This window comes from Lepisma saccharinum, chromosome 5 (assembly GCF_977018435.1).
Source record: "Lepisma saccharinum chromosome 5, izLepSacc3.1, whole genome shotgun sequence".
Taxonomy (NCBI): Eukaryota; Metazoa; Arthropoda; class Insecta; order Zygentoma; family Lepismatidae; genus Lepisma; species Lepisma saccharinum.
In genome coordinates this window covers 9,427,776-9,440,607 of record NC_139233.1, presented here as the reverse complement: position 1 = coordinate 9,440,607, position 12,832 = coordinate 9,427,776, and the positions used below count along the sequence as shown (strand labels likewise).

Here is a 12,832-nt window from a genome sequence, read left to right as displayed (position 1 = left end):
AAATAAAATATGATCTCCAGTTGTCAATAGGTATTAATAATTATAATCTTGGTATGACAATGTGTTCCTGGTTCCTTCTGATCAAATTTTGGTTAGTCCTACGCAGAAGTATCTCTCAAGAAGAATCAATCTTCTCGAGAACAGTTTTATTCTTCAACAACCGTTCATAAAACGTCTTCCCAAATTTCCCCCACGTATCTGACACACAACGCGAGATTTGTCTTTTGAATTTGTGGCAAGGCGCAAGAATTTAAATTCTTGTTGCAGCTCCGTATTGAAACTACAAGTACGCTTCTTGGTCATGCTTCTTCGCCGTTGTACACCTAACGGAGCACACACAAGACAATACAACCCGTGACGCGAGATAACTTATGCAGTAAAAATACTATCTGCTCCAACGCTCTAGACGACAATTTTTTATTGATTGAAGTGCTTGAAACGCAGTCCAGCTGTTTGGAGACAGTGTTTCAATAACAATTTTTAAACATTTTTAATTTTTTCAAATTTAGACTTGGTTACCAAGCTGACTCCTAGACTTTTTTTTTTAAAAAAAAGACAAGTAGTGGATTCTAATAATATCGACGGGACGACCGGGACACACGTCTGAAACTGGACTGTCCCGGTCAAAACTGGACGTATAGTCAACCTATCAACTTTATTTTACCCACGACCCCTTATTACAAGCGACATGAGGGTTTCAGATAAAAAGTGACATGGCCGTCGGAGCAGCCTACTGGAGTTGGGATCCCAGAAGCTAATCCGCTATCCCTCTGAGAACCCAAAAATTACACTGTCCGCGGCCCTCGAGGTCGCATCCCGCTGATGAGTCGGGGAACGCCGAGCAAGGGGCGGCTATGGGCCGATTCAGCGGGGAAGTTGGAAGGAACGCGGTGATCGGGCTGGCGTTAGTCGTGAGCACTGGGAGGCCTGGGGGGTTCCCCACGTGCAATAAAGCAGCCGGCCCGTGAACCAGCTGTGACCCCCGACAGCACCGCACTCCTACATGTCTTCTTGGGTGGGGCACCGGGGACCATGTGCGTGCCGCGTCGACCAAAATTGGAAGATAATTACTGACCTCATCGGAAATTGTCCAAGGGGTATAGGCAGGCACATGGGCACGAAATGTGGTTCCCCCGGGTAGGAGCGCAAGTCCCTTTTTTCTCCAAAGTTTTGCTGAGGCGGGGTAGGCGGGGGAAGGGGAGGCGACCCCAACTGGTCTCCGGGAGGGCCGGCCGTGGTCGGGATAGCTCTGCGGACCACCCAGTCACTCCTGACTGTCCACCGAAGGGGTACGAATACCCAGACTGACCCGACCCAGACTCCTCTAAGTCCGACAAAGACGTCTATCTCAAAACTTACATTACCCCATCCCAAAAGTACACCATACCAACCTAACCAAACCAATTAATAATACTTTTCGTTTCAGGCGAGTCAACGTAAAGCGGAGTAGTTAGAAAAATCTCCCCACTAACATACCCAATTAGTTTGAAATAATTAGAATCTCTCTTCATAGGATACCTCAACTACCAAAACCTACCCCAACCCATCCTGACCAGGGGAAACCCGCAGTGGTAAACAATCTGGTACCAAAAACCACCACCTAACCAAAACTATACCATCCGAACATAAGGCCACTGTCACTGTCACGCCCAGGTTTTCCTCCCTTCTTCGGGAGGTTTTTACTGGATTAAATAATCTAAAAGTATACCCGCACACGAATGTTGCGAATTAATTAAACTAGGAGGTTTTTACTGCATGCGGCAGGTTTTTTCCTCTATCACGCAAAAAGCTATTGTATCTTTCCTCTCTTCTATCTTCGCCTTCACTTTCGCCTTTTAATTACATTTCCGGTAAGTGCCACACCAGGCAGACACCGTTTGATACATACACACTAGGTGTGCTTTCTTAGGTATTCCCTAACAAGCATGCTATGGAGGGCCCCGAGGGGGAAGGGAACTCACTCTGAGAACCCCGAACCTCGCTTACAAGACGAGGCGTTGCCGCAGACCTGTGCTGGGCCCCACTCATCCCGGCGGGCCTTTGGGGGCCGGGAAAACTTAAAATTTCTGATTTCTGATTTCTTCTGTCTATAAAGAAGCATTCAGTGCGCATGCACAAAGAACAAACGAAGCTAACAAGTTAGAAACCGGTCTATTCCGAGCGATAGGCAAGCGCTTCGATCTGATAGCACTGGTCTGAAAAAAAAAAAAAAAATCGAGCCCTGACACCATTCCTGCTGATTCTTATGTGAAATGACCTCCTGAATCCGAATATGACCCCCGTTTTCCCCCATCACCCATCGTTTTCGGGGGGAGCCCCCTACCTATTTTTATCACTTTTCGATAGTTTGGAGGGATGAATAGGATTATTTTAGCCTTTACATTTCTTCTGAGGGGCGAGAGAGGTAAAACGTTCTAAAACATGAACATTTGTAGCAAGGAGGTAGATTTGCCCCCTTAAATTGTAAAAAAAAATCATTAAAAATGATCGATTTTCCAGTTTTTTCGCAATTTTTTCACTTATTTTCTACATATTCTAGCTTCCAGCCCCCTCATCCTCCCCCAAACATCCTCAAATAATAAAAATATATAGCAACAATAATAAAAATATATAGCAACAATATTAAAAATATATAGCAACAATATTAAAAATATATAGCAACAATAATAAAAATATATAGCAACAGTTCGGAAGATTCACTGTACCATGCTGGCGCTCTCAATACCTCGCGGGAACAGGTTTGCATAGGAATTTTCATGCTTTGACAAGTTTAAACTTGCATTGATCTTGTCACTATAGTCCTGCACTGTAATCCTTATCTTCCCTCAGTATAGGTGAACGCTCAGGAGTAAGACCCCGAATGAAGGGAGACGGAAGGACGGGGAAGGTCGGCTCAAAGGTACCTGTAAATCAATGCCATTTGCTGTGCCCATGGTTTGGCGGGAACCTCGCTGTCATCTCACAGATTTTACTTTTGTATGACTTCCATCGTCGGGTTATCTAGCAAAAGTAAGCATACAATTCAGTATCCTAATATCCCTTCAGCTCTAAGACCAGTTCCTCACAACGAATCTTTGCCAATCCCAGTGCCCCCAAAAACCTATACTCTAGAGCCAGAAATTGATTTGAAAGACTTTGAGCCACAGCCTGGACCATCAAATGATACGCCCACCGATGATGAAGAGTGTACTGCTTATTCAGCTCATCGACAACCTCACCTCGTTACTCAGACGGAATTGAATGATCTCGTCAGGGATTTGGAGTTACTTAAGAGTAAATCTCAACTTCTTGGATCTCGACTTCAGCAGAGGAATCTCTTAGAAAAGGGAGTAAAAATCTCTTCTTACAGGACGAGGCAGTCAACCCTGAAATTACTTTTTTCGGAAGATGAAGGCTTAGTGTTCTGCCCTAATTCAAATGCATTGATGATAGAACTGAAGATGGCATGAGACCCAAACAAGTGGAGACTGTTTATAGACTCATCAAAGACAAGCTTGAAAGTTGTCCCGTTAGCCAATGGGAATGAGTTACCGTCAGTCCCAGTTGCATACTCTGTGAATATGAAGGAGACGTACGAAAACATCAGGCGAATCCTTGATAGAATCAGTTATCATGATTATAATTGGAAACTTTGCGCTGACTTAAAAGTTGTTGCTCTACTCACGGGCCTGCAATCAGGCTTCACAAAATACTGCTGCTTCCTATGCGAATTGGATAGCCGAGCCCGAGACAAACATTACATCGTACGGAACTGGCCTCTGCGAGAAAGTTTTACTCACGGTCAGAAAAATGTCACTCACGATCCTCTGGTCCCGATGGAAAATATTTACTTGTCGCCTTTGCAAATCAAACTCGGATTGATCAAACAGATTGTAAAAGCAATGGACAAGACAGGTGATGCATTTCAGTTTTTGAAAACAAAATTTCCTCGTCTCAGTGAGGCTAAAATCAAGGAAGGAGTTTTCGTGGGCCCCCAGATAAGACAACTTTTCCAACATTCGACGTTTATTGAACACCTGAATCGAAAAGAAAAACGAGCTTGGCTTGCATTCCAAAACGTGTGTGACAACTTTTTGGGTAATAACAAAAGTGATGTTTATGTCGCTCATGTCGAGGAATTGCTGTCAGCGTACAAGACCATGGGGTGTAACATGTATCTTAAAGTGCAAAAGTGCATTTATTTCACTCACACCTGGACTTCTTCCCTGAAAATTTAGGAGCAGTTTCGGATGAACACGGGGAACGGTTCCATCAAGACATCAATAAGTTCGAGAGGAGACTTTCAGGGAAGTGGAACGCGAGCATGTTAGCAGAGTACTGCTGGTTTTTGGTACGAGAAACTTCTACCTCAGGGTACAAAAGGAAAAGAAGCACCAAAAAAGGTACTTATCTTATTTATTTATTATTCTCTCGATTTATTATTTTACCTTTTATTTATTATTCTTTACAGCTGAAATATTCTTTTCACCCCTCCAAATCAAAATCATGGCTATAAAATATCAAAAAGTGATAAAAATAAGGGGGCTCCCCCGAAAACAGCGGGTGATGGGGGAAAATGGGGGGCGTACGAGGTATTGAGAGCGCCAGCATGGTACAGTGAATCTTCTGAACTGTTGCTATATATATTTTTATTATTGTTGCTATATGTTTTTATTATTTGGGGGTGTTTGGGGGAGGATGAGTGGGGCTGGAAGCTAGAATGTGTATAAAATAAGTGAAAAAAATTGAAAAAAACTGGAAAATCGATCATTTTTAATGATTTTTTTTACAATTTAAGGGGGCAAATCCTCCCCCACAAATCTATCTCCTTGCTACAAATGTTCATGTTTTAAAACTTTTCACCTCTCTAGCCCCTCAGAAGAAATGTAAAGGCTAAAATAAGCCTTTTCATCCCACCAAATTATCGAAAACTGATAAAAATAGGTGGGGGGCTCCCCCCGAAAATGGTGGGTGATGGGGGGGGGGGTAACGAGGGTCATATTCGGATTCAGGAGGTCATTTTACATGAGAATCAGCAGGAATAGTGTCAGGGCCGATTTTCATGCAGACCAGTGTAGCTCTATAATAACAAGAATATAATTGGGGCTTACCTTCGTCATCCACATTTACAATTGAAACTCTTTCCTGTGATGGATGTTCCGTCTCCTTTTGTGATTCCTCCACGATCCTGGAAAATTAACAAAATTCGTTATTTTTGTGACATAAAGAGGAAGAAACTCAAACGCGACAGATGCCTTACAAAGAGCACGAACGTATTTCAAACGTACATCAGGATTTCATGAAAATGAATTCCTCTTCCTGGTTACTTTACGTCGCTTTTTCCTCATTAGTCAATCTGTGCACAAAGTGAACTTAAATTTTGAATTTTTAATTTGAATTTAAAATTGTGGGTGCGTCAGCACTAAGGCTATTTTGCTCCCGTCACATTATACGGGGTCCAGCCCCTTATCGTTACAAATAACAACTCTATCGTTGCAGAACTAAAATCATAAAATATTAAAATGTTCTGACTATCGTTAAAAGCTGAGGCTGTAAAGGGGCACTCAGCACACATAAGGACAAAAGAACAAGACAATACAAACAAAATTATACTGGCCATGGGGCCAGTCGCCAGAGCCTCGTTAGTCTTCAGTCCAGAGTGTACTAACGTGGAAGTGAGGTTGACATTTGGGTGTACTACGTGGAAGGTCACCCCTTACACCCCTAAAGTGAACTTAAAAAACTCAAAATGAATTGCATACATTGAATTTTAAAAATAGCCATCAAATAATAATAATAATAAACGCAAACACAATCTGGCAGCATTGTGTAATATCTGGGGCTGACCCGATGTATCGGTATCGGAAAGTGTCGGTTGAAATTCATCTACCGATACCAGCCGATATTTTCCCGGCGTCCCCAGAAATGCCACGCGGCGCTTTCGCGGAGTATAATTATCCTGAAAATTATGCAAAAGTCGAACTTCATTTTTATTTTGCACAAATTTAACACCAAAAAGTGTATTTTTTATTGCATAATATCTATTTTAATATTCTAATCTAATTTGTGAATATTCTAAAGCAAATTTCTTGGTAAATTGATGCATATAACTGGAGAAGAAGTTACAAACCAATATTGATCAATATTTTGAAAAATTTTAATTATTGCAATTGTCAAGTATCGATATAGGTGGGAATCGGTAAGGGTATCGGCTCAGCCCTGGAAATGCGACTTGAAAATCAGGATAGAAAACACTCTCATGTAGTGTTTTATCCATATACACCCAACCGCCTCCCAAATTTCCTCAACACCCGCCTCAAATTTTTCATAAATACCCAAAATATAGTCATTTTGGCTCTAAATTTAGTCGTTCGCCCACCAAAATACGAACTTACAACCATCAGATGAAAAAAATCTGGATATACCTCTGGTTTTACGTTGCTACTGTTTACATGCCAAGCATGGACACACATTTGTATCCAGAAAAAGAAATACAGCTGTCTTACTGCGGAAGTTTCCTTTTCACAACCTATTTTCACGTTTGATTGTTTCAATGTAGTACATATACAGAATAGAGATGGAGTCGTATGGCTAAATATGGGTTTCTTTCTAATCGAATGTGATCACCAGGGAACGGTGCTAGTTATTTTCACCAAAATATGGAGTTAAATATCGACTTAAAAATTGTAAAAAAATTCCTTTTTAATAATACAGGACGCTACACGAGATACATAAAATACAGTCTCGGCAGTGTAACTATTACCGTGACTGTCTTGAAGAGAAACCAGAAGCGAATCCCGTACGTGTGCTACAAAGTCGTTGCTTCTGGCACTGCTGTAGTGACTGTCTTGAAGAGAAACCAGAAGCGAATCCCGTACGTGTGCTACAAAATCGTTGCTTCTGGCGCTGCTGTAGTTACTGTCTTGAAGAAAAACCAGAAGCGAATCCCGTACGTGTGTCACAAAATCGTTGCTTCTGGCGCTGCTGTAGTTACTGTCTTGAAGAAAAACCAGAAGCGAATCCCATACGTGTGTCACAAAATCGTTGCTTCTGGCGCTGGTGTCGTGACTGTCTTGAAGAGAAACCAGAAGCGAATCCCGTACGTGTGCCAGAAAATCGTTGCCTCTGGCGCTGCTGTAGTGACTGTCTTGAAGAAAAACCAGAAGCGAATCGAGTACGTGTGCCACAAAATCGTTGCTTCTGGCGCTGCTGTAGTGACTGTCTTGAAGAGAAACCAGAAGTGAATCCCGTACGTTTGTCACAAAATCGTTGCTTCTTGTACTGCTGTAGTGACTGTCTTGAAGAGAAACCAGAAGCGAATTCCGTACGTGTGTCACAAAATCGCTGCTTCTGGCGCTGCTGTAGTGACTGTCTTGAAGAGAAACCAGAAGCGAATCCCGTACGTTTGTCACAAAATCGTTGCTTCTTGTACTGCTGTAGTGACTGTCTTGAAGAGAAACCAGAAGCGAATCCCGTACGTGTGCCAGAAAATCGTTGCCTCTGGCGCTGCTGTAGTGACTGTCTTGAAGAAAAACCAGAAGCGAATCGAGTACGTGTGCCACAAAATCGTTGCTTCTGGCGCTGCTGTAGTGACTGTCTTGAAGAGAAACCAGAAGTGAATCCCGTACGTTTGTCACAAAATCGTTGCTTCTTGTACTGCTGTAGTGACTGTCTTGAAGAGAAACCAGAAGCGAATTCCGTACGTGTGTCACAAAATCGCTGCTTCTGGCGCTGCTGTAGTGATTTGTCTTGAAGAGAAACCAGAAGCGAATCGAGTACGTGTGTCACAAAATCGTTGCTTCTGGCGCTGCTGTCGTGACTGTCTTGAAGAGAAACCAGAAGCGAATCCCGTACGCGTGCCACAAAATTGTTGCTTCTGGCGCTGCTCTCTGGCGCGCAACTATTAGCGAGGGTGGAGTTAGCCATGGGCTGCTCGACTTGGGACTCTCTTCCAACGTTGCCAAAAAAAGTTTGTATTAAGCAGGATTCGATGCTTGAGCCCTCATTCTCTATTGTTGGCAACAATTGTAAATAAACAATTTATAATAGTAAAAGCAAACAGTTGTGAGGTGTAAAATTAAAAATAAAACATTATTGTTCGGATGACAGAAAACTTGTAATTTTCGCAATTGGAGGGTATAAAAAAGGTCGTAAACTTTCGTTCGTTTAACGTCGCTTCGGACTTTGTCAGTTAGTCGTAACCAACTCTTTCGGTCACACGGGCACATGTAGTTATTGCGCGAATATGGAGTATATGTTGATAAATGTTCTAAAATTTGGAAATAATATGTAAAACTAACTAAAATATGAGTCAAAACCTAACATATGTACGAATATGGAAAATTACAACTGAATTTTTCGAGTCTACATGCCATGATGTGCAAAGATAATACAAAATATAACCAATTGCAGCTTCATACATAAATATGTATTTACATATAAATTCATTCCATGGTTATCACGCTTGCACAAGGAATTAATGATTAAATGGTTATCAATTATTTCAGAAGCGTGAGGACTGTGAACGCTTGAGGTTCTGTGCGGTGACACTGTGGGACTCTCTTTAACACAAACGCACAATTTCGCTAAATTCTCACCACCCAAATTGCTCCCTTACATCGAACCGTACCTTATAAAAATGTCTTCCATGGTTGTGACGGAAACTCCCAAATCTTTATATCCTAGCGTCGATTTGTTGGTCTCCAAAAAATCGAAGAGGTCGGGGAACTTGCCTGATTGTTCGATAGGTAGAATGTAGCCGAGGCGAGTCTCTGTCTCTTCCTTCAACAGCGAGCCTGCAACAATATTCTCGATAGCGGTCGACAGGTGTGGAACATCGACCGAAGGACCTCTGGTGATTATTAAGTGATACCCGGATTCTGAAAGCAACAAAAAAAAGTTTCACTTCACGGTCCATGTTTGATAGGCACACCACCACAGACAAATTACATTTATACGTGTTCACATAGCTACTGGGCTTCGAGTGTATAAGGCCCGCCCGCTATAGACGAAAGCATTTCCTTTAACATTTTTGCTAGTATAAATCCTACGAAAAATCTTATATCAGGTGGTTCTTTACACCGAAGCATTTCATGTAACATTTCGGTAAGATTTTGCGATTACAATGTATAATATATACAGCACGAAAGGCCCATAAAGTTACATCATCTATGGTGAGTTCACCGTGTTTACAACTGAAATAGCTAAAATATTGTTCCATATGTGTACAGTAAACGCTATAAAGTATGTATTTAAGCAGTGCCATTGATTTGTAAGTAACACCTTTTCACAGAAAACGTTATTCTTCTCGGTTGAAGAGTTATCGTCTTTTAAAAATGTGAAGCGATACGTTGTTTACATCTCAAGCGGCCGCCATTGTACGAGATCCACTCGTGACCAGATGTCCCTTCTGATTGCTTATGCTACGAAAAATACTACGGAAACAGAGTCGGTTCTATCCTTGAGAAATGCCATGGTATGCCATAAGATTTTTCACTTTACACGGTAGCATTTTGGTCATGGCATAAACGTTAAGAAAAATGCTAGGGAAAATGATTTTTTGCCTGTTCGAGCGTTACGCTATCTAGCGTCGTATATGAGAACTATCTGGCGCTCGAGTAAAGTCCTCTTCCTCCAGCAGAGGATAATAATCCGTTTAATCTCCACGATACGACTCTGTGTATGCTGGCCGGGCAATAGGTAAGTTAGCAGGATTCAGTAGAAGAAATCTGCAGGTTAAAGCGTTCTAGTTACACTTACATGAAATTCTGTATTTCCAAAAATGTACGTAAAGAATAGTAATCATTGCTTACTATACAGTTTCTTCAGAAACGAAGGCGTTCCATAGCACACAAGTTGCCCTCCGGCCATGATGCCTATTCTGTCGGCCAAGGCTTCTGCTTCCTCCATGAAATGAGTTGTTATTAGAATCGTCTTCCTTCCTCGCTGCATCTGTATAAAATACATTGAAGATCACTATTCGGAAACAGGCTTTCGGTACAGTGAGCTTATAAAAAGTCACTGCATGTATTTAAACTGAAAAGAATGCTCGATTTGCAGTCTTGCTTAAAATACAATTGTGTGTCAGAAGGAGTATTGCGCCATGCTCAGTGTCACATGAAGTAACTGGGGTGAGTCCGTTGGTTCGGTCTTATACGGGCTGACGTCTGTGTTTTGGTATAGATTGTCCAGCGAAAAGAATAGACTGTTGCTTCAAATGGGCTTTTACTTTCCCTAAATCCCCCCTCTTTTTAAATATTGTTTTCACTACTGAGCGCAAAGGTCAACACACATTTGCTTTTCTTTCGAATGCAAAACCCTATTCTGAAACTGGTTAAGCTTTCAGACCAGAAACAGTTCCTTCCAGCAGCGCGTGTTTTTAATTTTGTTTGTGCAGGGGTACGTGAACGGAGGGGAACGGCGAGCCCAGCGTTGTCGACTGCTTTCCACCCCACCCCCTCAGCCAGTACCGCGGTAGACAAAATTTCAGGAAAGGAGAGGGTGACTGACCGTTGGTTTCGACGAGGAATGACTGTGGCGGATCTGTGCTTTGAGTTGTGTTGTGTTGTGCTGTAAAAAACCGTTGGTTTTAATACTGAAATATGAGCGAAAGTAGCGTAAAGAAGAGAAGGCGTGGTGAGGTTCTCAAAAGTAAAGAAAGGCAAATAGTAATGAATATTTTTGTTTAATTAAAACAGAAAAATCCGGATCGCAGTGTAAGTTGGTTAGCCAGCGAGACGGCGAAAGCAACTGGAGTTTCTCGGGCTACTGTGTATAAAATTCGGGGCGAGGTTTCTCAAGGTCCTCTTGAAACACCAGGTAAGAAACGACCCAGGAAAAGATCGCCAATTACAAGTAGAAATGTAAAATATAATGATTTTGTCAGAAGTGCTGTGCGACGTAAAGTTCACGAATTCTTTTTTAAAAAACAAACCACCAACACTTAATTCTGTTCTTGTTGCTGTTAATTCTGACTCCACATTACCGAATTTTAAAAGATCAACGTTTCATGTCTTTCTCAAAGAACTTGGCTTCTCGTATGAGAAAAGGGGCAACAAATCCATGTTAATGGAAAGAGAAGATTTAATTTCTCTTCGCCATAAATATTTAAGAGAGATTAGGAAGTTTAGGCGTGAAAATAGAAATATTGTTTACACTGATGAATCCTGGGTGAACACCGGAACCTCAGTCAATTATGAATGGAAAGACAAGACAATTACAACTGCAAAACAAATTTTCGGATCCGGATCCGCGGATCCGGAATTTTCAGATCCGGATCCGGTACTTTTGGATTCGGATCCGGAATTTTCGGATCCGGATCCGTTTTGCCATCCCACATGCGCTTTTGAAAGTAAGAATGTGCTTATAACATATTGTTACCTGCTAATATACATATATATATATAATATACATACACACGTGTGTGCGCGCGTGCGCGATTTGTAATTAATTAATACACTTACAAGGGAGGTCTAAGTCTCTCCCTCCGATTTCCATGAAACTTGCAGGGCCCAAATGAAGAAATACGTGTTTTTTTGTTTCGACAAAAAAATTGTTCTAGGGGGCAACCACCTCTCAAATGTCAAGATGAGGACAAATTGAAGTGGAGATCTGACTGCTGTGTTCCCCTCCGATTTCCATGAAACGTGGCAGGTGTATAGTAGGGATCGCCAGATCCAGAACTTTTTTATTTTAATTTGTAGAACTGTAACTGTAGAACAATTGTATAATTTTTGTATAACATTTCTATCTTGTTATATGTGTTAAAGGTTTCATCCTGGAATGGAATGTCTCACATTTATGTGTGTTTTCATTCCCCCCCCCCCCTCAAATGTCAAGATGAGGAGAAACTAAAGTGGGGATCTGACCCCGAAACCACGTACATATGGCATAGGAAGAAACAGGGGGCATAGGGCCTCTCTATACACCTGTCAAATTTCATGAGAATCGGAGGGGGTGACACAGGGGTCAGATGATCCTCACGTCAATTTGTCCTCATCGTTACATTTGAGGCGGGTTTTGCCCCCTAAAACAGTTTTTTAGCCGAAACAAAAAAAAAACACTTATTTCTTCTTTGGGCCCTTCTATACACCTGCCAAGTTTCATGAAAATCGGAGGGGGACACAGGGGTCAGATCCTCACTTCAATTTGTCCTCATCTTGACATTTGAGGGGATTTTGCCCCCTAAACCCGATTTTTAGCTGAAACAAAAAACACGTAATTCTTCCTTTGGGCCCCACTATACTGCCAAGTTTCATGGAAATCGGAGGGGGATACTTAGATAACCTCCCTTGTTAGTCTTACACTTTGTAATTATTTAACACTGCATATATTATAATGTTTTATTTTAATTTGTAGAACTGTAACTGTAGAACAATTGTATAATTTTTGTATAACATTTCTATCTTGTTATATGTGTTAAAGGTTTCATCCTGGAATGAAATGTCTCACATTTATGTGTGTTTTCATTTCCAATACATTCGAATGAATACATATTCGTTTCAATGGCATTTACAAAATCACCTCTAACATTTTATGTTAAACAAGTAAGATTATTTTTGTACACGAGTGTGTTAGCCGATGCGTAGCAAAGTATTTTAGGAACAACACTTGAAAAAAATTTTTGTAGGATTAACGAAAAATTCTTTGTAATCGAAGATCATAATACCGTTTAAGGTGTGGTAATATTATAATGGGATTGAGATACGAAACTCTCGGATCCGGATCCGGATTTTCGGATCCGGATCCAGATCCGAATCTTTCGGACCCGGATCCGGAACTCTCGGATCCGGATCCAGATCCGAAACTTTCAGACCCGGATCCGGAACTCTCGGAACCGGATCCAGATCCGTAA

General features: G+C 41.5%; 1 protein-coding gene across 3 annotated transcripts in view; it reads right to left on the bottom strand.

Moving 5' to 3' along the window:
• Nucleotides 1-12,832, bottom strand: part of LOC145988202 (phospholipid-transporting ATPase ABCA3-like) — a 71,024-nt gene that overhangs the window by 42,800 nt on the left and 15,392 nt on the right. For all 3 annotated transcript variants that reach the window (XM_083123035.1, XM_083123036.1, XM_083123037.1), the window contains 3 exons: nucleotides 9,792-9,930; nucleotides 8,609-8,858; nucleotides 5,091-5,167 (listed from right to left, as the gene is read on the bottom strand). In XM_083123035.1, coding sequence (XP_082979161.1) covers nucleotides 5,091-5,167; nucleotides 8,609-8,858; nucleotides 9,792-9,930 — 466 coding nt within the window. The remainder of the gene's footprint in view (nucleotides 1-5,090; nucleotides 5,168-8,608; nucleotides 8,859-9,791; nucleotides 9,931-12,832) is intronic.